The sequence below is a fragment of the Gekko japonicus genome, unplaced genomic scaffold, assembly GCF_001447785.1.
Source record: "Gekko japonicus isolate JY-2015 unplaced genomic scaffold, Gekko_japonicus_V1.1 scaffold2110, whole genome shotgun sequence".
Classification (NCBI taxonomy): domain Eukaryota; kingdom Metazoa; phylum Chordata; class Lepidosauria; order Squamata; family Gekkonidae; genus Gekko; species Gekko japonicus.
The window spans coordinates 150,825-178,080 of NW_015172068.1; the positions used below are offsets into that span (position 1 = coordinate 150,825).

A 27,256-nucleotide genomic window follows, 5' to 3' on the forward strand; every position below is an offset into this window, starting at 1 on the left:
CAGCCCCTCGAATGTTGCAATCTCCATTCCGCCTTGCACCGATGGGACGAACAGGCAGGGTGCTCGTGGCCGCCGGGCCAATGATTACACAAACTGCTCGTTTTTGACCAATCCGAGCCTGGGGATTACCATACCCATGTGCAAGGAGGCAACAGGGAAAGACTGAGCGTTGTTATGGTTCGGCGAGCCGCTGGATCGGGGATACCGAGACTGGCAGCGCTGCGGGCAGAACCAGAAAGTTGCCTGGAGACTAACTATCGCTCGGGACCATGGATGCCCAGAAGCACGTGGCGAACTTCGGCGCAGGACCTGCTAAATTGCCGCGTTCGGTAAGGAAGGGGCAGCATCGCTGCTGAGCGTGGATCTCTCGAAAATCCTTCTGGATGCTCTAAGAGAAGGGGGGGGGGGGGACCCCGCGGGGGGGGGGGAGGCCATGAGGATAACGGATAAGGAAAGGGGGGGGGGGGAACCCGCTGTGCGGATGGATCCTAGGCAGTGTTCCCTCTAAAATGAGTTAGTGTGAGCTAGCTCACGGTTTTTTAGCCTCTGGCTCACACATTTTGGTCTCAGCTCAGGAAGGATGGCCCCAGAGCAAACTAATTTATGCAGTAACCAAATCACTTGCTCACAACTTTAATGCCAGTAGCTCACAAAGTGGAATTTTTGCTCACAAGACTCCATAGCTTAGCGGGAACATTGATCCTAGGTAGGCTTGCTTTGAAGTAAGTTCCGCTGAATTAGATGGAACGTGCTTCTAAGTAAGCGCGTACAAGGTTACAACAGCTGGCGGGCTCCTTATTAGTGAAGATTTCCGAGATCAGCATTTCGGAAACGCGAGAGAGACTGAAAGTGGGAGTGGAGGTATCTGTTGCTGGAATCTCTTATAGAAGGAAGGGTACTTCCATAGAGCTCTAACCTTGTCGTTCCTCTAAGTGTAGAAAGAAGCTTCATGTTCCAGTGTTAGGGGCTGACCATGAAAGAAAGCTAGCAACATTGTGACAAGGAAGAATTGAGTTAAAGTGGAACGAAGTCTTGCAAGGATGGGTGCCTGAAAAGCCTCAACATTTGATTATACTTTGTAGACAGTCCCTTAGTTACGTTTTGCGGGACTTTGCTGAGTAGACGGAATTTGCTGGCATGTTACTACTAGCTTGCCGCTTTTATCTTGGCTTAAAACATTTTCTGCTTGGAGTATTCTTTTTAGTTCTTTTTTGGGGGGTCTGGGTAAAAATAGGATCTGCATGGATCCTCATGAATTCATATGATTTTTACATTGAAAGGAAATAAAACGACAACAATACTGTAGGCCATGTGCAGGTCTATAAGGGGCACCACAAAAATCACACATCCACAGATTCGTGGCACCACAAACGTGCGAAAACATGATTCCACAGCACGGATCCTCATGAATTCATATGATTTCTATGCTGGAATTAAATAAAATACATCATACTATAGACCATGTCTTAGACTATAGGCAGCACTACAAAAATCATGCCTCCACGAATTCGTGGCACCACAAAACTGCAAAAACATGGTTCCAAAGCACGGATCCTCGTGGATCCTCAGGGTTTTCCAGTTGGGTCACCCCAACATCACCATCAAATCACATATCATGTCCACGGGCACAGCTTGAACCACATAAATCATGGATCCACAGCTTCATGGCAACACCATGAAGCCAAAACATGGTTCTGAAGCACGGATCCTCATGGATCCTCAAGGTTTTTGTACTGGGTCACTCCAAACACACCATGTAATCACATAACATGTCCATGGCAACTGCTTGAACCGCAAAAATCACAGATCCACAGCTTTGTGGCGATACCATTCTGCAAATACAAGGTTCTGAAGCACGGATCCTCATGGATGCTTGGGGGTTTTGTGCTGGGACACTGCAAACTTACAATTAAATCCTGTATCATGCCATGTCCACAGCTTGCACCACAGAATCCATGGATCCATGGCTTCGTGCCAACACCATGCTGCAAAAACAGTTCTGAATCATGGATTCTCAGGGTTTTTGCATTGGTCACCCCAAACTCACCATCAAATCACATATCATGTCCATGGGCACAGCTTGCACCATGGATCCATGGCTTCATGGCATAACTTCTGTGGTGCAACTGGGGCCACTAATGTGATGAGTTAGTAGATGGTGAGTTTGGTGTGCCCCACATTAAATCTTGTAAAACCATGTTTTGGGACAACATACTGAATATCCATGAGGATCTGTGCTTTTGAACCATGTTTTGGCTTCATGGTGTTGCCACGAAGCTGTGGATCCATGACTTTTGTGGTAGAAACTGTGCCCATGGACATGATGTGTGATTTGATGATGAGTTCATGGTGACCCAATGCAAAAACATGGAGGATCCATGAGGATCTGTGCTCCAGAACCATGTTTCTGTAGAATGCTGTTGCCAAGGAGCTGTGGTTCTGTGATTTTTGTGGTTCAAACTGTGGCCATGGTAATTATATGTGGTTAGATTGTATATTTAGGGTGACCCATTGCAGAAACCCCATGGATCCATGAGAACGCTTCAGAACTCTGTTTTGGCTGCATGGTGTTGCCACAAAGCCATGGCACCATGAATTCTGTTTCAGACTCATGTTTTTGCAGAATGGTGTCACCACGAAGTCATGCATCTGTGATTTTTGTGGTGCAAGCTGTGGACGTGGACGTGTTATGTGATTTGATGGTGTGTTTGGGGTGACCCAATTGAAAAACCATGAGGATCCGTGCTTTGGAACCATGTTTTTGCAGTTTTGTGGTGCCACGAATTCGTGGGGGCATGATTTTGTAGAGCTTCCTGTAGTCTAAGACATGGTCTACAGTATGATGTTGGTTTTATTTCATTCCAGCATAGAAATCATGAATTCATGAGGATCCGTCCTTTGGAATCATGTTTTTTCACTGTTGTGGTGCCACAAATCTGTGGGAGCGTGATTTTTTTGATGCCCCCTATAGACTAACACATGGCCTATAATACGATGGTGGTTTTATTTCATTTCAATGTAAAAATCATATGAATTCATGAGGATCCATGTAGATCCAACTTTTACCTTTTACCTTTTTTTTTTTTTTTTAAGCCAAAAAACTGCAAATCTAGTGCAGTTCTTGGGAAGGGGAACTTCGTAATGCTGTCCCAAGCGCAGTGGTCAAAGGGGGGGGGAGAATTTATTTCAAGGATACCCCACAACATCTGGCAAGAAGAAATTCCATGTTGCATGATGACCCTTTCTTTTTATCTACCGAATACATTGAAAAGCATATAATCCTTCTCACATGGCCATCAGTGTGTTCAAAATCTGATAAAGGTTCATTTAGAATCTCTGTTCTCCATTTTACATGTTTACAGTTTGCTGAAAGTCACCTTTCTATTTTTCACATGGTCTTTGGTTTCAAAAGAGTCTTCATCTTTGCCATTAAAGGACTCTGCTTCTCCTCTCTGGTTAAAATGCTGCCAAATCTCTCACCTCAGTTACCAGATCTAAATTCATATTCCTCTGAGACAAACAATTTGTATGAACATAAGAACATAAGAGACGCCAATGTTGGATCAGGCCAAAGGCCCATCCAGTCCAACACTCTGTGTCACACAGTGGCCAGAAATACCAGTGCCATCAGGAGGTCCACCAGTGGGGCCAGGACATTAGAAGCCCTCCCACTGTTGACCCCCCCCCCAAGCACCAAGAAGACATTGCATCACTTGCCCCAGAGCCCCTATCTATACCTTGTGGCTGATAGCCACCGATGGACCTCTGCTCCATATGCTTATAAGATTTTTATTACAAGAAAAGTTCTGGTAAATAGGGGGAAGAGTCTGAGTTATTCCATGGCTTCCAGAACAGTTCTCTTTGTATTTGTCAGTATTGCTATGAAGAATCAGATGTTTCTCTCCTTCCGTGCACTCACAGCAGCTGATGGTCTAGTTTTTCCAATTAGCAGGGCTTATAATTTTTTTAAAAAAAAATCAGTCTTGTTTGCATATTTGGAAAGCTGTGATTTAAAGAATCTTCTCAAACCAGAAAATAATAAGCATTGGTACATATGTCTGTTTCACTGAAGGCAGCTTAATTGACAGCATAGGTGTAAAACAACATATGAGAGAAATTGATTAACTCACATGTTCAGAAAGTTGCATCAGCAGCAGTCTCCATCCAGTCACATTTGGAGAGAGGTGTGGTTCATGTGGAATAGGTTTTTCCAGTTTCCCATAAGAATTACATGCCTAAGCACTTTATAAACATTTCTGTCCCATTGTAGTTGTGTAGTCCTGGGAAAACTGATATTGCTTTTAATGTAGAAAATCTGTTGCATTAAAGTGCTGCATTTAACATTTTCCTTTAGAAATCACGTTTAGTGACCTTTGCAGAAAAATCAAACTATCTAATGGTTATAGAATCTGACATGGAACACGATTTTATCAATTGGCAAATTTGTGTATTAGAAGAGAAGGAGTAGGTTTTATACCCCATTTTTCTCTACCTTAAGGAGTCTCAAAGTAGCTTAAAATCCCATTCCCTTCCTCTCCTCACATCAGGCACCTTGTGAAGTAGGTGGGGCTGTGAGAGTGCTAAGACAACTGTGACTGGCCCAAGGCCACTCAATGGGGAGGAGTGGAGAATCAAACCCAGTCTTCCAAATTAGAGTCTGCTGCTCTTAACCATTGCATTACACTGGTTTATTAAGAAAGGAGCTTCTCCTTCAGTGGGGGGAAGTCATCCAGGAACTGGTTAGGTCACACCTCTGCTCACTTGATGTTGTTGTTCAGTCGCACAGTCGAGTCCGACTCTTCGCGACCCCATGGACCAGCTCCCGCCAGGCCTTCCTGTCTCGCTCGATAGGCTATGCAAATTTCTTTTGTTGCGTGGCTCCTATTGGAGTGGTCTAGGCTGACCTCTCCAGTTCCTGCATAGCCCTACGCTCGGTAGGAGGTCTGGAGTTCCTGTTCCAAGCCAGACTACCAAGCCAGGCTACCTTATTTAAATAGGACAAAGCGGGCTACCTTACTTAAACAAGGACCAAGACGACTTCTGCGTTTTCTTCCATACTGAGAACCAAGACGACTTCTACAATGGCTCAGGAAGGAAGACAGAAGAATCGGCCCCCACCACCTGAAGAAGCACTGGATCTGATCTTTGAAAAACACCATCTTCTGTTGGGCTAAGATGCCACACACAAATGTGTTGATTTCTTGCAAAGTAATTGCACAGCAACAGAGAAAAAAGAACACACTTGGATAAAATATGGAGTTGGGGTGTGTTTTTTTTGTTGGTACCTTGAACCCCGAGTGGGATGGTGCAATAAATTTTTGGAACTCTGAGATCTGGTCATGATCTCTAGATACGGGCATAATTCAGAAGTCCTCAGTAGGATAATAAAGTCCAAGTCTTGCCAATGAGGTTTGAATCTGCATGGATAAAAGAAGCTATTCAGAGGACTTCAGCAAGTGTGTGGGTTGGTACAGGGTGAGGTAATCCTTTGTTTTTGTGTCTTCACTTACACTGTGTGTGATTTGCCACTGACAACTGTACACTTGTACTGAGTTATTGTCCTATTGCAGGTATTGTTAGAAGCCCAAAAAGAACTGGTGGATTATAAAGGCCTTGGCATAAGTGTCCTTGGTAAGTTTACTTGGTTGGTTTTATTACTATCTCTAGAAGTCTTTTTTTATCTTTAATTATACTTTTTAATTATTGGAACAAAGAATAGCTACATTTCAGTCAAGGTACCATATATTTCCAGTGTTATCTAGAAGATACCATTCTGAACATTGTCACTGTTAATCACGTTTTTATTTCCCTCTTCCATGGGCAGCATAGATGGGGGTCCTCTCATTTTATCTTCTGAACAGCCGTGTCAGGTAAATTAGACAAAGATTGTTACTGGTTCAAGGTCATCCTCCAAGCAGGGATTATATAATATTTACTTAGATATTTATATATATATTGGTTTTCAAACATAAAAAAAGAAAATAAGACAAGAAATTTTTCCATAGCAACATAAACTAACATAACATAAAAAGTTTGTTATAGTTTTCTCCCAAACCTAGTATTTATACACTTAAGTTAGACTATTCAAGTGTTCTGTGAACTAAATAAATACTGTGAACTAAATAGATACTTTATCAGAGTTACAAATCTAGTAACAAGTCCAATTTAATTTTGCATTTCGGATTCCCAATCCATCCACTTATACATAGAGTCATTTCATAAAACAACCATTATTCTTCCCTCTTCTAGAACAATGTTTGCTTTTCCACCTATTTTCTTTGGGCATTTACTCCTCCAGTAACACCTGTGGGTCATTAGCTCAATTGTTACCTCACTTTCTACCCTATTACTTACTAATCCATCAGTCTCTTATCTTGGAAACCCTTATGTATTTATTACCTTACTAGTAAACAGTTCCAGTTTGGTGTAGTGGTTAAGTGTGCGAAGAACCGGGTTTGATTCCCCACTCCTCCACTTGCACCTGCTGATGTGACCTTGGATCAGTCACAAGCTCTGACAGGAGCTGTCCTTGAAAAAGAGCAGTTTCTGTCAGAGCTCTCAGCCCCACCTACCTCACAGGGTGTCTGTTGTGGGGAGGGGAAGGGAAAGGAGTTTGTAAGCTGCTCTGAGACACCTTTGGGTAGTGAAGGGCGGGGTATAAATCCAATCTCTTCTTCTGTTCTTCTTATTCAGAAACCTCTTCTTATAAAGGCTGCAATGTATTAAATCTCATTTTCTCCATTACCAAAAACTCTTTAAATCAATAGGAGGGAAGAGCCATGAAACTGCTCACAACTTCCCTTCACCTTATGGCACCAAATACTCTTTATCAAAAACAATAGTTAACTACTGTAACTCATTACAGGAATAGTGTCATTCTTCCCCTTCTGTTTTTCTATTTTTAAATCTCCTTTACTAACCTATAAGTTTTTATATTAAAACCACTATGTTCTTTTATTTGTAGCTTTAATCCTTTATCCAATAACTTCTTATTTTCTATATCGTAACATCACATTCTATCTTCTCACAGGTTATTTATGTCAATCCTGTTATTGCTACCCAATGGAAAATAAATTTAGTCATGTTTAATAACATCCAAAGGTTAAAGAAAATAAAGAGGTAAAAATACCAATTTGAGGTAGCAAAGGGGAAACAAAATGTGTTTCCAAATGGAGAGTAATTAATAGCTTTCCATCGTTTTCTTCTACAGGTTGCACTGTATTTAGTCACGTTCCCTTCAGTATACATGTGTACTCATTAAATCAACAAAGAGAGGAAAAAGCCAGAATTACACAAACCAATGTAGCTTCCCATCAGCCCTTTATAAAGATTACAGACACCAGTTCCCCCTGTTTTTCTATAGCATATTTTTTCCGCAATCATGTTTAAATGTCTTAAAAGGTAAAGGTTCCCTTGCTCGAAAGCCAGTCGAATCCGACTCTAGGGTTGTGGTGCTCATCTCCGTTTCAAAGCCGAAGAGCCAGCGCAATTTTTTGCTTTCGAACTGCTAAGTATGGACAGAGAATTCTCCTGCTTCTGGAATAAAATGCTATGTAGTAACCTGTCCTTTAAATGTCTTACATTTTTATATAAGTCAAGTTTTATTTCTAGCTTTTCCCATCTGGGTTTCAGCATGCCAATCTTCCAGTTTTTGTTGTACCATACTAGTTTTCTTTACACGAGGCCTTGTTTTCTTTTTTGCTGGTTAGTTGTTTTTTCAGATGAGAGGTTTTGAAAGCCTCCTTTTGCCGTTTTCAACTCTTCTAGGCTGCACGTTTGTTTGCTATCATAATCCTCATTTTCCGTTAATTTCGGCAGTGTAGTATACCACTTTGCCTTGATAATGTTCTTGTTTTTCGTCAAATCCCTGCTGGGCCTGTATTGAATCTTTTTTATTTCCCAAATCCAAAAGGCTCTGGGGGTTTTCTAAGAGGTTCTTACAAGCTTTCTCAACCGCTTGCTGAACTTCCTCTATCAAAAGTTTTTGGAATTCCTCCCAGGTGAGATTCACGATTCTCTGTGTTCTCCAAATCATCAGTCTCTTCAACGCCCACCACCAATGCCATTTTCTAACTCGGCTGTGTACTTTTATTCCATCATTATAATCGTTTAGATTCAAATATCCGTACAAACTGATATAACACCAGAATCTTACAAAACATTGCTCTTGATAGCTGGTAACGCCAACAAGTAAAGTAATTTTCTTACAACCAATATCTAAGTATGGTAAATATTGAGGCAGGAAGAGAAGAATGCACTTTACCAGAGTTTGGCAAGCCAAATACCATTTTATGTTCAGTTTATGTCATTTCAGAAATAAAAGAGTTTTTTTTCTTTTCTGACTCATGGGATGGGTTGTATTATAAGTTTCTTCTAGGCCCAGAGGAATGCTGATTCAGCTGTGACACTGCTTTTTGACTCTGCACGGGCTGACTTTAACAAATGGATTGATTCTGCTTACGTAGTTAAAAGTTTATCATGTCAGCTCTGGTCATTTGAAAGCTGTCTGGAGAAAAATAAGTAAAAATTTGAAGTTTTATAAAACTCAGATTTTTTTCAGTGGTATGATCTGTATTACATTATTTCTTCCTCATAGAAATGAGCCACAGGACTTCTGACTTTTCAAAAATCATCAAAAAAGCGGAAAACGTCTTGCGTGAACTTCTGTGAGTTATATAATTCTGAATTGAGTTAAATTTTTAAATCTTGGTCATTTTTTCATGTTTGTGGGGGAGATTGATCCTGAAATGTAAATTTAAGACAATTCCTGTGTTAGTGTGTTGCAACAAAAATAAATAGGGGTCTTGTGGAACCATAAAGGCTCACAAAAATTATTTCAGAATAAGACTATTTTTATCAATTTTATTTTACAAAATTTATATTTCGGCTTTCAGCTCCTGCCAAGGCAAGTTGATGTAGACTAGAGATCACTTATTTAGAAGCTAAGAATAGCTTACACTAATTTGCTGAAGATTAAGGTGTCTCTTTTGAGAGCCAATTTGGTGTAGTGGTTAAGTGTGTGGACTCTAATCTGGGAGAACCGGGTTTGATTCCCCACTCCTCCACTTGCAGCTGCTGCATGACCTTAGGCAAGCCATAGTTCTGTCAGAGCTGTTCTCTCAAGGACAGTTCTGAAAAGAGCTCTCTCATCCCCACCCACCTCACAGGGTGTCTGTTGTGGGGAGGGGAAGGGAAAGGAGTTTGTAAACCGCTCTGAGACTCCGAGTGAAGAGCGGAGTATAAATCCCATCTCTTCTTCTTCTTTTATAGAAGTGGAAATGACTGAACACTTTTTTGAGAGAATTGAGCCCTGTTTTCAGCACATTAATTTCTACTGGTCTCTGGGAGCAGGGCTCTTTTTGTAGAAAAAGCCCAGCAGGAACTCATTAGCATAATAGGCCACACCCAACAGCAGAAACTCATTAGCATATTAGGCCACACCCCCATGTTACCAGAAGTGGGGTCATCCAGCCACACCCACCTTTTGCTTGTTATTCTGTTTACCTTGTTTGTTGTCAAAACCCAGGGCTTTTTGGTAGCAGGAACTCCTTTGCATGTTAGGCCACACACCCCCTAATGTAGCCAGTCCTAATGAGTTTCTGCTGTTGGGTGTGGCCTATTATGCTAATGAGTTCCTGCTGGGCGTGGCCAACTTGGGAGCCAGCCGGAACTCCGTTCCTGTGCGTTCCTGCCCAAAAATAGCCCTGGTGGTGAGGAACAGTTACATTCCAGATTCTGCCAGAATTTAGGTGAAGGGAACTGCAACTAGCAAGTAGATGGAATGATTAAGAGCTGTTATTGTGCAGACTTAAGTTGACTGATGGGCAGAATACATAATTTCAAACTGCTTTCTGTAAATTTACTAATAAGATGTAAATATAAGCGCACTTCAGCAGAACTTGCTTATCCAGCAGAGGATTATTTTCTCAAGACGTCTTGTATTTGTTGAATGACTGCATAGTGGTGTGGTGTTGGGGCTGGGGCTGGGGGTATGAAAGTTAAAGAAAAATAATTTTAACCTTGATTGAGTACAGAGTGTTACGTGTAGTTATATGCCACCACTCAGTGTTGGTGTTGCTACTTTATTTGAATAAATATATTCTGAACTGATTGGATAAGATAAAATAAAAGGAAACTTTCTTCTCCTTTGCACAGAAATATACCTGACAACTACAAAGTGATTTTCCTCCAAGGAGGTGGATCTGGACAATTTAGTGGTATCCCTCTTAATCTTATTGGATTAAAAGAAGCAAGGATCGCCGATTATGTGGTTACTGGAGGCTGGTCAGCTAAAGCTGCTAAGGAAGCAGAGAAATATGCCAAAGTGAACATTGTTCATCCTAAACTTTCTACTTATACAAGTAAGATCACTGCAGATTCTGCGTAGGTGAAAAATACATTGTCCTACGTGCTAGTATTGTTTATTTTATTTAATTCTTAAGTCTCGTTGTTATATATAATAAATGGAAAAAATGAATCTGTAAGCATGGTAGAAACAACAGTAAATCCTGAGCTTATGAACACAAACATGAAGCTGTTTTATACAGAATCAGACCATTAAGGGCAGTACTGTATACTCAGGTTGGGAGCAGCTCTCTAGGGTCTCAGGTGGAGGTCTTTGACATCATCTACTGTCTAGTCATATAACTAGAGATGCTAGGGATAGAACCAGTGATATTCTGTATGCAACACAGAGGCTCTTCTACTGAGCCACAGCCCTTCCACAATATTCAGGCACTATAAGCAGGAACAGTTTTTCCAGCTTCATATCGCTCTACTAAATAGCTTTTGCTATTATAATTTGGACACTGTATGATCTGCTGGGCTAGGTATTGTGATTCCACAAGAAACATCTCCAAAGAAGATCTATCTGTACATTCTAATGGGAAACCTATTACATGTCTTTAACACTTTGGGGAAAATGTGAGTCATTTTCTTGGATCTTTTAAAAGGTGTTTTGAAAAGGATCCAACACAAAATTATGACACGAAACAAGCTCACTGTGGTAAGCATTGGATTGCTCAGTGAGTCTCTTGGACCTGTGACTCTTGTTAAATAGTTTTATCCTCAAGTGGTTAAGACGCTGAACTGCAGGCTGTGGAAGGTCGGTAGTTCAGCAGTTCGAGGCCCGAGTGTGCCGCATGACGGAGTGAGCTCCCGTCTCTAGTTCCAGCTCCTGCCAGCCTAGCAGTTTGAAAGCAAGAAATTGCAAGTAGATAAAGAGGTACCACTTCGGTGGGAAGGTAACAGCGTTCTGTGCGCCTTGGTGTTTAGTCACGCCGGCCACATGACCACGGAAACGTCTTCGGACAGCGCTGGCTCTTCGGCTTTGAAACGGAGATGAGCACCGCAACCCTAGAGTCGGACTCGACTGGCTTTCGAGCAAGGGAAACCTTTACCTTTTTTACTAACCAGGTATGCTCTAGGAAGTGACATATCTGGTGCTTCCAACGGTTTAATATTTTTTTTGAAAGACAAAACTTTACCTGCCTTTTTGTGGTAGAGTGTAACTGAAAGGCAAGTAACAATAAGGGCAAAATAAATATATCATACAAGTGATGGGAAAGAGGGCTACAATCCTGCACTAGGAATATTTAGAATTTTCTTTAAGTCCCCATTAGACTCTGATTGATTCCTACTACAACAGGCTCCTCCTTTCAGCTGCTAGTCTTTGTCCCCTTATCTCTGATTATGAGCTTCAGGAAATCTGGCAACTGTGACAGTGTTAAATTTGTTTACGTGTAAACAGTGCTGTTTATATTTTAAAAAGTGTCAGTACTCATATATAAAGTTGTATCGATTTCCACCCGTTCCCCCCCCCCTCAGGACTTGGAGAGCCTTAAACAATGATGCTGGTATTCAGTACCAGTGAGTACCATCACAAAAGAAAAGTTCTGCGTTTCTCCAGGCAAAATTAGCACTGCTTGTGAAAGTGATGCTAAGGTGACCAAAGAAATACGAGGCTGCTTTGAATTTGTGAAATGTCACCAATATAGCACATCATTTAATTTAAAAAATGAACAGTTTGAATGATTTTGTGAGTGTGTGTTATCATTCATCTGCAAAAGAGACCCAGTTTAAGTTCTTATAGTAAAGGTAAAGGTTCCCTTCCTCGAAAGCCAGTCAAATTTGACTCTAGGATTGCGGTGCTCATCTCCGTTTCAAAGCCGAAGAGCCAGCGCTGTCTGAAGACATTTCCGTGGTCATGTGGCCGGCATGACTAAACACCAAGGCGCACAGAACGCTGTTACCTTCCCACCGAAGTGGTACCTATTTATCTACTTGCAATTTCTTGCTTTCAAACTGCTAGGTTGGCAGGAGCTGGAACTAGAGATGGAAGCTCACTCCATCATGCGGCACCCGGGTCTCGAACTGCTGAACTACCGACCTTCCAGTTCAGCGTCTTAACCACTTGAGCCACCGCAGCTCCTTAAGTTCCATGAATTACACGTTCTGGGCTGTCCTGTCCTTGATTGCATGTGGTGTGAAGGGTGGCTTCAAGTGTTTTTGTCAAGTATGGACAGAGAATTCTCCTGCTTCTGGAATAAAATGCTATGTAGTAACCTGTGCCTCTTCCCCAAGGTGAGAGGTATGAATTCCTAGTTCATGTGGAGTTCATTAATCTCACCATGAGGACGATGGGTGCGATGAGTGGCTGCTACACATTATACAACCGTCACTGGCAGACGATTTTGTTGGCTTCACACGGACCAAATTACCAAGACTCTTAAGACAATAACAGCAGTGATGCTTGAATGTGCATTGTGAAGGCTGGGGTGATGTCACATAGGTACAGAAAATGAAAGTATGAGAAAGGTAAGTGTGCCTTGAAAATTACTTAAGTACCTCATGTATTATAGGAAATTATTTGGGATGGTCTGTTTCTGCGCGGAAGACAGTAGACATTAGCCTTCTGATTTAGGAGACTCTGCCTCTCCCAGAAGGAGCTGTAGCTTATCGTATTCACCCAAAGGGAAGATGACCTTTTCCCCTTCCCTTTTTGGGCTTTGCAAAAAAGGGAAGGTTGTTTTTCAGTTACGAATATGGTGTATATGTGTGTGTGGGGGGTCCTCCTCTCTTACATGGAGGCATCTCACACCATTGAGGTGTGAAACATGCCTCCTACTTCTAGCTTTCTCCCTTTTTTTGTTGTATTTGTGTGTGTGAGTGTGTGTGCACATGGAAGTCATGGCAACCTCTGGTGACTGACCCCTACTGGGGGCCTGGAGGATATTCAGAGAGGTGGCTGAATAAAGCCTACCGCTGCTGGTATTCCAAGGAGGTCTCCCATCCAGATACTTGCCAGAGTCGACGCTGCTTAGCTTCTGAGATCTGACAAGATTGGGCTTGCCTGGGCTATCCAAGTCAGGGCAGCTTTCTCTTTGTTTTGGTGGGGGAGAGTGTCTTAACATTAGAGATCCTCCTCCTTTTGAGATAGCATGACAACTGCCACAGAGCTTGCATGGGCCTCAGGGTAGCTAGAAGCTTAGTGCCCAATCGTTAGCACATTTATTTTTGGTGGATACAGTGCTTTCTTGTTAGCACTGCAAACTTTCCTTCTAGAGCAATGCAAGAACCAATGAACTTTGTTGGCAAAGTAGTGGAAATAGGTTGAGCTGAGTCATAGTTTGAAGTTCACCGTGTAAAGGAAAGCATGCATTATCACAATGAAACTGCTGAATTGAGAATGTACCCTTGTTTCTGTGTCTTCTTACCTGGTTCAGAAGTCCCTGACCCGAGCACTTGGAACCTTAACCCAGATGCCTCCTACGTTTATTACTGCGCGAATGAGACTGTTCATGGTGTGGAGTTTGATTTTGTACCTGATGTTGGAAAGGCAGTCCTAGTTTGTGACATGTCATCAAATTTCCTCTCCAGACCAGTGGATGTTTCTAAGGTAACGTTATTAAAAGATTGATTCTGCAAGGTGTAACTTAACATCTTAGTCTCAGGGCCAAGAGGGTTTTTTTTGTGTGCAGATAGGATATATTTAGACTGCAAACCTAGATTGTTTTTATATTGCTGTAATTTTATGACTTCCATCAAAGAATCTTGCGGACTGTAGTTCGGTAAGAATGGCGAGAATTTTGTTAGAAGCCCCTGTTGTATTAGCATTCCTTATATGAGAGCCAGTTTGGTGTAGTGGTTAAGTGCGTGGACTCTAATCTGGGAGAACCGGGTTTGATTCCCCACTCCTCCACTTGCACAGTCAGTCACAGGCTCTGGCACAGCTGTTCCTGAAAGAGCAGTTTCTGTCAAGAGCTCTCTCAGCCCCACCCACCTACATAGGGTGTCTGTTGTGGGGAGGGGAAGGGAAAGGAGTTTGTAAGCCGCTCTGAGACTCCAAGTGAAGGGCGGGGTATAAATCCAATCTCTTCTTCTTCTTCTTCTTCTCTTCTTATATTCTGGTCTTTTATTCTGTCCTTCCTTCTTGACTCTTGTGTATATTTACATCTTGAGCCTTCAAGGCAGGGACTTGCCTGAAAAAGAGAATTTGAAAAATTCTGAAAAATGCTTAGTTACTTTTTAAGGTAAAGGTAAAGGTTCCCTTGCTCGAAAGCCAGTCGAGTCCGACTCTAGGGTTGCGGTGCTCATCTCCGTTTCAAAGCCGAAGAGCCAGCGCTGTCCGAAGACGTTTCCGTGGTCATGTGGCCGGCATGACTAAACACCAAGGTGCATGGAACGCTGTTACCTTCCCGCCAAAGTGGTACCTATTTATCTACTTGCAATTTCTTGCTTTCGAACTGCTAGGTTGGCAGGAGCTGGAACTAGAGACAGGAGCTCACCCCGTCTTGCGGCACCCGGGTCTTGAACTGCTGAACTACCGACCTTCCACAGCCTGCAGTTGTCTCTAGGCTGCCACTGAGGACTGTAGTTACAAGGCTTCACTGGACAGATAACAACTGTTATACCAGTTCACGTCTGTTGTGTGGAAATGCCTACAAGATTAACACTCTGTTTGGAATATGCACCCTAACATGAGGATGGGTTTGAGATTTTTAAAATCACTTTCTTACGTATGTGTTGTAAACCAATCTGATGTCCATTATTCATGATCTTCTGAATGCTTACATAGAGAAGCACTAGTATGCGGAAATTCTAGCTACAGTGTACAAATGACTTAATTTATTTAATATTTCTTCTCCTCTCTTTTCCTTTTAAAAGTTTGGTGTAATTTTTGCTGGTGCCCAGAAGAATATAGGCTCTGCTGGAGTCACAGCTGTTATAGTGCGGGACGACTTACTTGGCTTTGCACTCAAAGAGTGCCCTATAGTATTAGACTACAAAGTACAGTCGGACAATGGCTCATTATACAACACTCCTCCATGCTTCAGGTAATTTTGAAAAATACGATATTCTGCTAGTTGTTAACATATTGTGTGCTATGTAAAAAAAATATGCATTTGCTTTCTGATAGGTCAGTAACAAAAAGGAACATGGAGTCAATCTTGCTTTGTTCGGGAGACGTTTTCTAACAGAATCCTATAAATAGCTCTTTGCATGTTGCCAGTACCACAGTGTAGTATCATGCTGATCCAGTTGCATAACTGAATTATTCTGGGTATAGATTGGCATCGTGGAAGTATTTAGTGTAGCAGAACTGATTTTCAGCTCTAGCAAATCATTAGTGCTGCTTATCCTGGGTCTGTGGAAAAATCTAAATTAAGTAACCCATGTGAAGAATTTTTTCTCTGCCTATGGTTTCACAATCTTTTCCATGGTTTAGATGCCTGCCTTAAACATTTTGTGTTGACTCTCTGCAGATTGCATTTTTGTACTGCGATGATCTTGGGAAATGGCAACAATGCCCTTTTCCTCCTAATAATTGTCTACCTTGAGTCTTCTTGAGAAAGGTAGACTATACATGCTGTACAATGGAAAAATAAAAATAATTACCAGTGTAGCACTGAGGTTACAAAACAGGAATTCCTGTAAAAGTTGTGTTTGCGGACTCAATCTGAATTGCTAGCATTAGTGAAATTTTGCTTTATTAGGAGGGTCATTAGGTCATGTTAAAGCTGAACAATGGTGTGCAAATACAGAGACCTCTGAGTTCCATAGTACATTTACATTATATGAACAGAAAACTGAATTTTTGTAAGTGGTTTCACAGGGTTATTACAACTCTTTTATAGCAGTATAAGGAATATATAAAATTAAGTGTTTCATTTTGGTAGGGTTTGCTGTTTGTGAATATTTTATCGAGAAGTCATCTTAAATCTTTTCATCTTGCCTCTAAGGGCAGGAAGAACCTTCTCAAATCCAGGGCTTCAAACACATATTTTGGTATTTACCTTCAGTTACATATTTATTTAGAAATATTTTACGCTGCCCCACCCCGACGTGCGCATCACCCGGAAGTGACGTGACCACGCGGGCACGCTGGGGACGGGGCCACGGTCATCTGAGGGAGTCCCCCGCTGCAGCGCAACACCCGACTTGGCAACCCTACTTCTCTCCCAGTTTTACCAACCTCCAGGTGTGGTCTGGGGATCTCCTGGAATCACAACAGATATCCCACCTACAGAGGTCAGTATCCCCCATAGGGTTGCCATCGCCAGGTCAAGAAATTCCTGGAGATTTGGGGATGGAGCCTTGGGAGGGAAGTGACCTCAGCAGGTGTAATGCCATAGAGTTCACCCTTCAAAGCAGCCATTTTCTCCAAGGGAACTATCTGGAGAGCAGTTGTAGTTCTGGGTGATCTCCAACTCCCACTTGGAGGTTGGTGACCCTCATTCCCCTGGAGAAAATGGCTGCTTTGCAGGGTGGACTCTATGGCATTATACCTCTCGGAGGTCCCTTCCCTCCTCAGACACCACTCTCTCCAGGCTCCAACCCCCAAATTTATTGGAATTTCGTAAGCTGGAGTTATCAACCCTATCTCTTTCCCACCAACAGCCAACCTACCTTTATCTGTCCCTCTGTCTTAAGCTTTCCCTCCTACCTTGGCAGCCTCTACCTAGGTAAACTGTGGCCCAGTTGTGTGGCCACTGGGCAGGAGCACTTGCATGGTAGGGATCCCCCAAGCACTAGGGTTGCCAGGTCTGGGCTGGGAAATACCTGGAGACTTTGGGGGTAGATCCAGGAAAGGGCAGGGTTTGGGGAGGAGAGGAGAGGGGCCTCAGCACAGTACAATGCCATAGAATCCACCCTTCAAAGCAGCCATTTTCTCCAGGGGAGCTGATCTCTGTCAGTTGTAAAAGTGGGAGATCTCCAGGCCCCACATGGGGGCTGGCAACTCTAACAAGTACATGTGGGGGGCACCTCACTTTCCCCTGTATTCCCATACTATTTCCTCTTTTCACTCCTCCTGGCAACCTCCATATTCTCTCCCTTTCCCTGCCTCATTCTCTCCTCAGCCATTCACCAACCTACTGTTCATCTGCTTCCTGTCTTCAGCTGTATTTAGTATTTATTTACCTCATTTATACCCTGGCATTCTCCACAGTGGGGACCAAAGCAGCTTACATTAGTCTCCTCTCTCCCTTTTTATCAGCACAACAACCCTGTGAGGTAGGTTAGGCTGAAAGTGTGTGACTGGTCTAAAATCACCCATTGAGTTTCCGCAGCAAGATGGGGTTTTCAGATCAGGGTCTCCCAGACCCTGCTCTGAAGCTCTAAATGCTACATCACATTGGCTTTCCTAGTATAGCCGCTGTTGAAAAATAGTGAACCGCCAGGCCAATTTGAGTCAAGTAAGTTGGGTGGTATCAAGTCACCCAGAGGTTGTTTCTAGGCCTAGGGTTGCCAGCCTCCAGGTGGGTCCTGGATATTTTCCAGAATTACATCTGAAATCCAGACAACAGAGGTGGGTCCCCCTGGAGTAAATGGCTGCCACCACATTATATCCAGAACATTTCCAACTTGGAGCTAACAACCCTAGCCATGCCTGGCCCCAATGAGTCCTCCCCTCAAAGTCCAAAAATGGGTCTGGAAAGGGCCCTGCCCCCTCCCCCACATTTTACTCAGAGAAACTCAGCCTGGAATACTGTGGTTGCCTAGCAACAGCCACTGAGGGAATTTGTTGCTTAAAGCTGTAGGTCCACCTTTTATCATTTTGGGGTTTCATAAATGTGTTCTTTTTTAGATTTCACATTTTTCTGCAAACCTGTGTCCCTTTTCAGGTTTGTAGAAAGATCCGTTGTGCCCTGTAGATCTTGGGTGAGAGTTTCATTGTGTTTGTGTGTACACATGCACAAATTTTTATTTTTTATATACATAAAACTTGTTCTGACAGTGTTCTGAGTTTCTTATGCATTTGGAGGGGAATTTGATTAAGAAAATCCATGAATACTGCTTGAGGCAGTAACCACAAAACTCATCAGAATGTACAATAATTGAACTTCATACTGCAATACAGGTGAAAGCAGCTGGCCCAACTGAAGCCTTCCAAATGCATGCAAGGGTTTTTGTGTGTATGCTGGTGACCCATATTAAACAATATTCTGTTTTAATATTAACTTGCAAATTTGACAGAATGCACTGCTTTGTGTCTTGATTTTAAAATTCTGCTAGTGTACTGCAAGAAATTGGCTGCCCTGCTTCCCTTTTTTCACTACTTCTCTCTCTGTTGTGTGGCTGGCATTAACTGACTGGAAACCTGAACTGAATGTCCATGAGTTGCCTAGCAAAGCACTGAATTAAATTAGCGTAATGCTGATCGTTTTAACCTCTTGCCAAAAGGATCCCTGTCTTCCTGACATTAATCTCCTGGGTGGAGATTAATAGTGGAGATTAATAGGTCCCCCCCGGGAGAAATCTCATTTCTTAGCTACAAGGATTTGTCTGATATTTAAATCTGTGACTAAACCTGCCCAGGGGATGGCATGGAAACTTGCTGTGTGGTTTTAAAGTGGGTCACTCCCCCAGTTATTTAGTGGGTTTACTTTGGTGGACAGTGAAGTCTTTGACATTTTAGTTGGATGCAGTATCTGGAGAAGACTGAATCTGGCATTAGTCTAGCCTGCTAGCAGTTGGGGGGGCAATTGTTGCAATGGGTCTGCAAAGCATAGAGAGAGAAGGGTGACTACAGCAAGAGAGAACTGCTAATGAAGAACAATATTTAAGGAACAGTAAAATAGAGTAAGGTGCTTATTGCACTGCATGTGCAACAAGACATCAATTCTGTAAGTCTATTGTGCAACAATCCCCGCCCCCTGCTCCCAGCAGCATGTGCCCGCCCCCTTGGGCTCTTTACTGCTGGAGCTCTGCTCCTGTGCGCTCCCGCAGGAAATGACCCCTGAGTACTATAGTTGCTGAACTGAGACCTGGGAAATCCCAGCTTCAAATCTAGCTGCGGCCATAAATTTAATAAGATAGCTCTGGATAGCTACTGTCCCTGAGCTTCCTCTATGAAGTATAAGCATAACAACACTATGCTATGTACCAGGGTGGTTGCAAGGATTCTTGAGATGCTTTATGAAAAGTCTTTGGACAGTATGATGGTTCAGATGCAGAGCTGAACCATGGCTCCATGCTATCGGAACAAGACTGAAAAGAACTAGGGGTTTGCTTGCACAATCCCTTTACCTTTCTCTCACATGCCACGAACTAATTAACCACAGTTTGGTTTTAATAGCAGGTAAACTCTTGTTTATGCTTGCAAACAAGTACTGCATGCTGGTTTATTGAAAGAAACCAAAGTTTGCTGGTTTGTAATCTAAGTACAGCCTGTGGCTTGTTGAAAACCAGGAAACTTGCAGTGTGTGCTGGAGAGGTATCACATGAACGAGTCTTCAGTTCCTCCCAGACTGTATATTACCAGTAGTCAATATGTCTGGGATGTGGCCTTAGGCTTGATGATACGGCTTTGAAACTGAGTGTAAATTTTAATCATGTAAAGAGATGAAAAGTAAAAGAATGAAAAACAGAGTTCTTGCAGATGTATTTGAGAGAAATTCTCAGTGTAAATCATTTTTGAAACACTCCCTTGGAGAGTGTAAAGGAGGGGTTGGTGAAAATAGGCCAGCCGGACAGATGCCACTTAAAAAAAAAAACTTGCTGGCAGTGTTTTATGCTTGGCGGCATCCGTGGGAACCATCTGTGTTCTCTCAAGCAGAATTTTGCAGTTAAAATCACAAAAGCCAAAGTGAGCAAGGGATGTTTGCGTTTTCATTCAGTAATGGGCGTTGAAAATGTTAGTTCATAACTGCATGAAAGCAAGTGGAGTCTGAGTTTGTTTGTTTTTTAATCCTTGGTTTGAGAAGCAAGCTACAAAAGTACTATCGGGTGACTGCAAAACACAAAGCAACCCCCCCCCCCCAATTAAGTAAAAAAAGTTATGTTTAGATTGCAGTACGTTTGTGGTGAAAATATTTATGTTCATGCAGTTGAAAGACCAGTGTGGGTAATATCCTTGACACGTTTCAGTTGTCATTCTAGGCAAGCTTCATTAATGTTACCTGATCTTTTGGAGCAAAGTGTTCCTCTTTGCCTTTGTTTTTGTCAGTGGTTCATTTCTCTGCCTCTTGCTATTAGCTGTGTAGATTCTACTGTATTATGTATGTGTGTTGTGGTTTATTATGTGCTGTTCGTACTCTGTTTATAAGAACAGCATATGTCACATATAAAGTACGTTGATTTACTGATGCACAAATACGTTTTATGGGAGAATTTGGTGTGAAGAAAGAAAAAACGGCTCAAACACAAAGAATTGCATGTTTATTTCAAATAAGGAAGAAATGAGACCAAAATAAGATACTGTCTTGTTGAAACATCAGGAATGAGAAATTTGAAATCACCCCTACTCTTACTAAAGTCTATGTCTTAATTTCTACAAATCAGACCAGACCAGTACAGCTGAAGAAATGTATAGCGGGAATTCTGCCCTATTTAAATTTGTATCTTTTATGAGGCCTTAATATTTCCTAGTGGAGCTATGTTGTAAACAGAAATTTTTAAAAGTTACACCGAAAGTTATCCTGCATTGTCCTGAGAAAATTCACATTCAGTGAAAGGGTACTTTACCTTCTAAAGGTAAAGGTTCCCTTGCTCGAAAGCCAGTCGAGTCCGACTCTAGGGTTGCGGTGCTCATCTCCGTTTCAAAGCCGAAGAGCCAGCGCTGTCCGAAGACGTTTCCGTGGTCATGTGGCTGGCATGACTAAACACCAAGGCGCACGGAACGCTGTTACCTTCCCACCGAAGTGGCACCTATTTATCTTGCTTTCGAACTGCTTTACCTTCTAGTATTTTATTAAATACCCTTCCACTTGGCCCTTCCTCCAAGGAGCTCATCATTCTCCCTCCTCTCTCTTATCCTCACAACAATCCTGTGAGGTTGGCAGAGAGTGACAGGCCTAAGGTCATCCAGGGAGCTTCATGGTAGAGTGGGGATTTAAGCCCAGGTCTTCTAAACCCTAGCCCAACACTCTAACCGCTCCGCTACCCTGCTTGGTGGCTCACGTGCTTGAATGAAATGTTAAAGTGACACATTTCTGTCCTCCGTGTCACACCCTGATCTAAATAGGCTGCATGTATGTATTGTATTTGTAAAAAAAAGATGATGAAGATCTTGCTTTGGAAACAAATGACTTCTTCTCCCTCCACCTCCAGTCCTGGGTCAGCTGTTTGATCTAATGTAAGCAAAACCACAGCTTCCTATTTTGTTGAGACGTGTTCAGAATTGACAGATAACAGTTTGTTACAAGTAATGGGAGACCTTTAAGACCAACAAAATTTTATTCAAGGCATAAGCTTTTGTGTGCAAGCACACTTCTTCAGATAGAGTGGAACAGAATTTCCTCAACCATTACATATAGGTGGAGAGAGGGAGGGGGCTCTCTTTACCTATATGTAATGGCTGTTTCACTGAAAATTCTGTTTCACTGTATCTGAGGAAATATGCTTGCACATGAAATCTTATACCTTGAATAAATTTTTTGTTGGTTTTAAAGGTTTGTTCTGCTGCTTCAGACCAACATGGCTACCTACCTGAATCTACAAGTAATGTGTGCATTCTTTGTTCTGATCCTAGTATCTACATTATGGGTTTGGTCCTGGAGTGGATAAAAAATAATGGAGGAGTTAAGGCTATGGACAAACTCAGCCAAACTAAATCCCAAATGATCTATGACATTATTGAGAACTCCAATGGATTCTATGTGTAAGTTGCTTTCCTTTTTTCCATTACATTATTTTTATCTTCCTATAAAGTGGCTTATAGTAAGGCATAAATCACTGCCTTCACACTCATCATTTCACACAGTGATGGGACTAAACCTTATAAAATTGCTGCCAAAACTTTTCCAGATGTTAGGACTGTGGGTGGCAGGCAAGAAAGCTAATCATCAGAAGTGCACCCTTCTGTGATGTGTGTGTAAGAACATGACTTGCTAGCTACAGTAAGGCAAGCAGTGTCAATGATTTGCACATGCAGACTTGAAATACTCTGGAAAACATGCTTTTAATTTTTGGTGAAATACATGATAGAAAGTGGTAATGAAGAGAAGCCTATGGCTAGATTTTTTTTTAAAAAAAATAATTCCTTCATGTTGAGTAAATGGGAGTTGACATTTTTTAAAATGTGCCAGACTTCCATATAATCTGTGAAATGGCCGGGGATTGACCGAGGAAAGTAAAAACAGGGCAAAATGGCAACTAAGCTGTAGGCAAACTTGCAAAAATTCAGAGTGGAGTTAACAAGCTGCCTTAACACATAATTGCCTTTTCCCAATGTGTGTGTGAAATTTAGCCTTTGGGGGATATTGGAAACCAGTCCACATTCATGTGGTATTTGTTCCTATTCTCACCAAAATTCATGTGAAACAACTCTCCCTTGGGAGCAAAAGTACTTGACTCAGGGGAAATCATGAGTTAGAATCAGCTTTGCTTTTATTTTTAAGTATATTTCGACAGTAAGGATTTTATTTTATTGGTTTGATTGACCTGTTATTGGTTAGACTCTCTAGAAGAGACATTCCTGCATGTTTCCTACACTTTCTTTACACCTTTAACCCTTACCAGAGCCCATTTATGCCATATTTCTGTAGCATAGCCCACCATCCATTCAGTTCCCTTCATTCTCTCAGTTTTTACATTCATTTTACATACATTCTCTCCCCCCTCCATTTTTTCCTCACAACAAACATGTGAGGTATCTTAGACTGAGAGAGAGAAAGTGAGCCACAGGTTCCACTGAACTCTCCTGGGCACTGATGTTATTTGCCTACACTCAGGTGAATCAGATTGGGACTAACTCAGATAAACAGGCACTCTGCTGATGGTATTTTGCCAGTTTAGAATGTACATAGGAAATTGCTTGTATGACAGCACCATCTGCATGTCTGGGTCTCTCTGCATGACAAAAGGTAACACTTCAGGGAAATGGCATCCTCCCTATTGCATTGCTTTTTGTCCTGTAGAGAGATGGAGGGGGGGTGCTTCCAAAGAAATGTTAACTTCATGTTCATTTCAAAGTAATGTAAACTGGTGAGAGAAATGAACCACACAGTAAAAACCACATTTTGAACGGTCGGTAGATTATAGTATTATTTGCACTCTCACCCTACTGATTTGATAAAATCTAGTTGTGAGGTGTTTTGGGATTAAATCCTAGAGGAAACTGCCCACCCCAGGTACCTAATTCAGCTTTTGCCTCTAGCAGGTTTAGGAATTCAAAATGAAAGTAGTGGTCCTTACTGCAGTGAAATTACTGTACTGCTGAGGTGTGTGTTTATCTTATCAGTATGTACTGATGCAGTTTACAGCTTAGGTGACAGTATCTGTGCCATGCTTTTGACTGAAGGCAAACTCTTATCTGAAGTAGGGCTATCTACCTGTGAAACGCCACCTAGAGACAGATCATTGGCAAAAAATCTGGAAAGCCACAAAATATGAGAGCTACTTCATATAGAGAGAAATATATATAAAGTATTTCATAGATGGCATTGGTCCCCCGATAAAATTGCAAGATGTTTTCCATCGTTATCAAGTAATTGCTGGAAATGTAAAAATAATGTTGGCACGTATTACCATATGTGGTGGAGATGTGGAAGAGTTTATAAATATTGGGGTAAAGTAGGTAAACTTATGTATGAAATTACAAACTTGGATTTGCCATTAGAACCTGAAACGTATTTGTTAAATATGCTCCCAGACAGCTATGTTAAAAGTTATTGCTATCTTATAATTTATATAATAACATAAGCAAGAATCTTGTTAGCTAAAAATTGGAAAATGGAGAGAATTCCCTCAATACAAGACTTAACAGATTAGATTGCTTGAAGTTGCAGAAATTGATAGACTAAATGTTCTATTACAAGAGAAAGACTATACTTTATATAAGTAAAGATGGTCTAAATTTTATATATGGTTTAAACAGTTTGGTGGATCTAGACTTGAAAATGTATTTGGAATTATTTGATGTCTTTCTGTATTCATATAAAAACCTATAAATAAATTGCTCCCCAACAGCACTGAGCTCAGCCATAATCTACTTTATTTAGAATGTACTGGATTAATAACTAGTCAATACTTATGTGAAATTTTCAGATGTCCCGTAGAGAAAAAGAGCAGAAGCAGAATGAATGTTCCCTTCCGGATTGGCAGTATTAAGGGTGATGAGGCCCTGGAAAAGCAATTTCTTGATGAAGCTGTACAAAACAACATGTTATCCCTGAAAGGACATAGGTAAGACAATCGCTGAAGAATGCTTTTGTGAGTCACAGCACACTTTTTCAGACACCTTTGTGAGCTGTAACTCATGAAAGCTCTTACCCCGCCACAAATTTTGTTAGTCTTTAAGTTGCTGCTGGACTCTTGCTCTTTTCTACTACCACAGACTCACACCCATCTCGAAGCGTTTGTCAGAGATCCCTTTGCTGCACAAAAAGGGCAATGCTAACGATATACAAAGCGGTGATAAAACTTTTTGAAAGAATACTTTACTGATAGTTTGTTCATATCAGTTTGTGGTGTAGCTGGAATTTGCGCTTCCCCTCAACTGCTTTTTCATGTTCGTCTGTTTTGATGCTTTTTGCTGTCACCGTTTCCTTTCGTTTTGCCTTTGCTTCAATATTATCAGCCCCAAGTTTGGGCTTTTTTTCTCTTTCCAAAAACAATTCAAGCTTTTCTTTCTTTCTTTCTTTCTTTCTTTCTTTCTTTCTTTCTTTCTTTCTTTCTTTCTTTCTTTCTTTCTTTCTTTCACTACAAGAAAATAGGGACAGGGGACTATAAACTACAGGAGAAAGTAAAGAAAAACCACTAAAAACCCAAGAGGTGGTGGTCATATGATGGTTACAATACACAGCTTACAGTAAAAATAAAAAGATGTTGGTTACATTAAATGCGATCATTAAATCCGCTTAGCAGTTCAAGCTTCTGAGGGGGTCAAGTAGTAAATGTGATTTTGTTGATTATGTCAGTGTGTCGCTCAGAGTTGCCAACTGTGAGTTGAGAAATTCCTTGAGATTTAGGGAAGGAGCTTGGGGGTGCTAGGGTTTGGGAAGGTACCTCAGCAGGCGTATAATGCCATAGAGCCCATTCTCCAAAGTAGCCATTTTCTCCGGGGGAACTGATCCCTGTCATCTGAAGACCATTTGTAATTCCAGGGGATACCCAGCCCCCACCTGGGGGATGGTAACCCTAGTATAGCCAGTCAGATTGGGGTTCCTGGTGAAATCACTGAAGGCAAGCAAAACTCCACTGCCTTTTGAAGCAATTGCTGAAAGGACGCAGGGTTCTTCCGGTCCCAAAGGAGAATTCCAACTGCTCTCTCCAATGGAGATTCAAGGCATACACCCAGGTTCTAAAAATATTTTGCTCAGTGTAAAGTCAGCAAATCCAAGTGGGCAGGGCTTTTTTTGTAGAAAAAGCCCAGCAGGAACTCATTAGCATAATAGGCCACACCCAACAGCAGAAACAATTAACATATTAGGCCACACCCCTGACAGCAAAGCTCATTAGCATATTAGGCCACACCCCACGTGTTACCAGAAGTGTGGTCATCCAACCACACCCGTTTGCTTCTTATTCTATTTACTTTGTTCTCAAAAACCTCGGCTTTTTTTTGTAGTAGGAACTTCTTTGCATGTTAGGCCACACACCCCTAATGTAGCCAATCCTAGTGAGTGTCTGCTGTTAGGTGTGGCCTATTATGCTAATGAGTTCCTGCTGGGCGTGGCCAAATCAGGAGCCAGCCGGAACTCCGTTCCTGTGCGTTCCTGCCCAAAAATAGCCCTGCAAGTGCACATAAGGAAGGGAAGAAAAGAATAATTAATTTAAATTAAAGAGAGGTAACTTAAGTCAATTAGGGAATCAAAGAGTAAAGTGTCCTACAAATCTAGAGCCAAGGCAACCAGAGCTCAAAGTTCTCAAAAGCTGCCTAAAATATGGTGAGACTTAATTTTCTTCTCTTTAGAGAAGTTCTGAAATATGAAGTTGGATTAAATAAATGTTAACAATGAATTTTAAAAAAATACTTGCACATTTCTATGGAAAATACTGTGAAAGAAAGGATATTGGATAACTTCACTCTCCTCTGGTAACATACACAAAACAGAATAATAAAACAGGGATATCTTTCCTCGATGCTTGATGAGAAAATGTGGAATAACACTGAGATCTTTTAGCATATTGGGACAGCTTTCTTTGGGGGGTCTGCTGTTTTTCCAAAGTGGTGACGCTACTTTTTATCAGTGATTAAGTCTTTTTGTATGCATGCTGTCTTACAAAATTTGCTTGTGAAACTGAGTAATTCAATTAATATACTCTTTCTTTTAAGCAAGCAAAAAAAATGCAGCGGTGTCCATTTGCATTTCAGGTCTGTGGGAGGAATCCGTGCTTCTTTATATAATGCCGTGACTATAGAAGATGTTCAGAAGCTGTCAGCGCCCATGAAAAGCTTCATGGAGAGGCATCGGTCATGAACTCAAGACCTGATGCTGTGCCACACCTCTTGGAAATCAAGTGCAAAGGACTTGATGATGGAAGAAGTATGAAAGGCCAAATAGTGCAGTATAACTTTTTCAGACAAAATAATAATCCCTGTATGTTCAATTCCTGAAACTGTCTTAAAATATCAGGCCACTTATACCAGTCCCCATCGGTGAATTCTGGGGATTGGTCCCAATGTCAAGGTATATTGCTTGTATAACTCCATAAGGGGTCAGGAGATAATCAGCCTATCAAAGAATTGGTAATCTTTTAAATTTCAAAGCAAATAATGACTTGTGAGGTATAGTTTGGATGAGAGTCTGGTCCAGGGCTCTTTTTGTAGAAAAAGCCCAGCAGGAACTCATTAGCATAATAGGCCACACCC

The 27,256-nt window shown here is 41.6% G+C and overlaps 1 protein-coding gene across 1 annotated transcript; it reads left to right on the forward strand.

The window, feature by feature from the left end:
- Positions 1-204: 204 nt before the first annotated feature.
- On the forward strand, positions 205-27,256 carry PSAT1 (phosphoserine aminotransferase 1). Its single transcript, XM_015420834.1, has 9 exons — positions 205-329; positions 5,571-5,631; positions 8,597-8,666; positions 10,156-10,361; positions 13,725-13,897; positions 15,166-15,335; positions 21,974-22,102; positions 24,490-24,627; positions 26,759-27,256. The coding sequence occupies exons 1-9, from the start codon at positions 270-272 to the stop codon at positions 26,862-26,864; spliced, it is 1,113 nt and encodes a 370-aa protein (XP_015276320.1). The 5' UTR covers positions 205-269; the 3' UTR covers positions 26,865-27,256.

What these genes read in the sequence shown, in the direction of transcription:
- PSAT1 (XM_015420834.1), top strand. Translation starts at nt 270, where the DNA reads ATGGATGCCCAGAAGCACGTGGCGAACTTCGGCGCAGGACCTGCTAAA. An exon ending in TAAACTTTCTACTTATACAA is followed by an intron (nt 10,362 to 13,724) that starts GTAAGATCACTG and finishes TACCTGGTTCAG; the next exon opens with AAGTCCCTGACCCGAGCACT. An exon ending in GACCAGTGGATGTTTCTAAG is followed by an intron (nt 13,898 to 15,165) that starts GTAACGTTATTA and finishes TCCTTTTAAAAG; the next exon opens with TTTGGTGTAATTTTTGCTGG.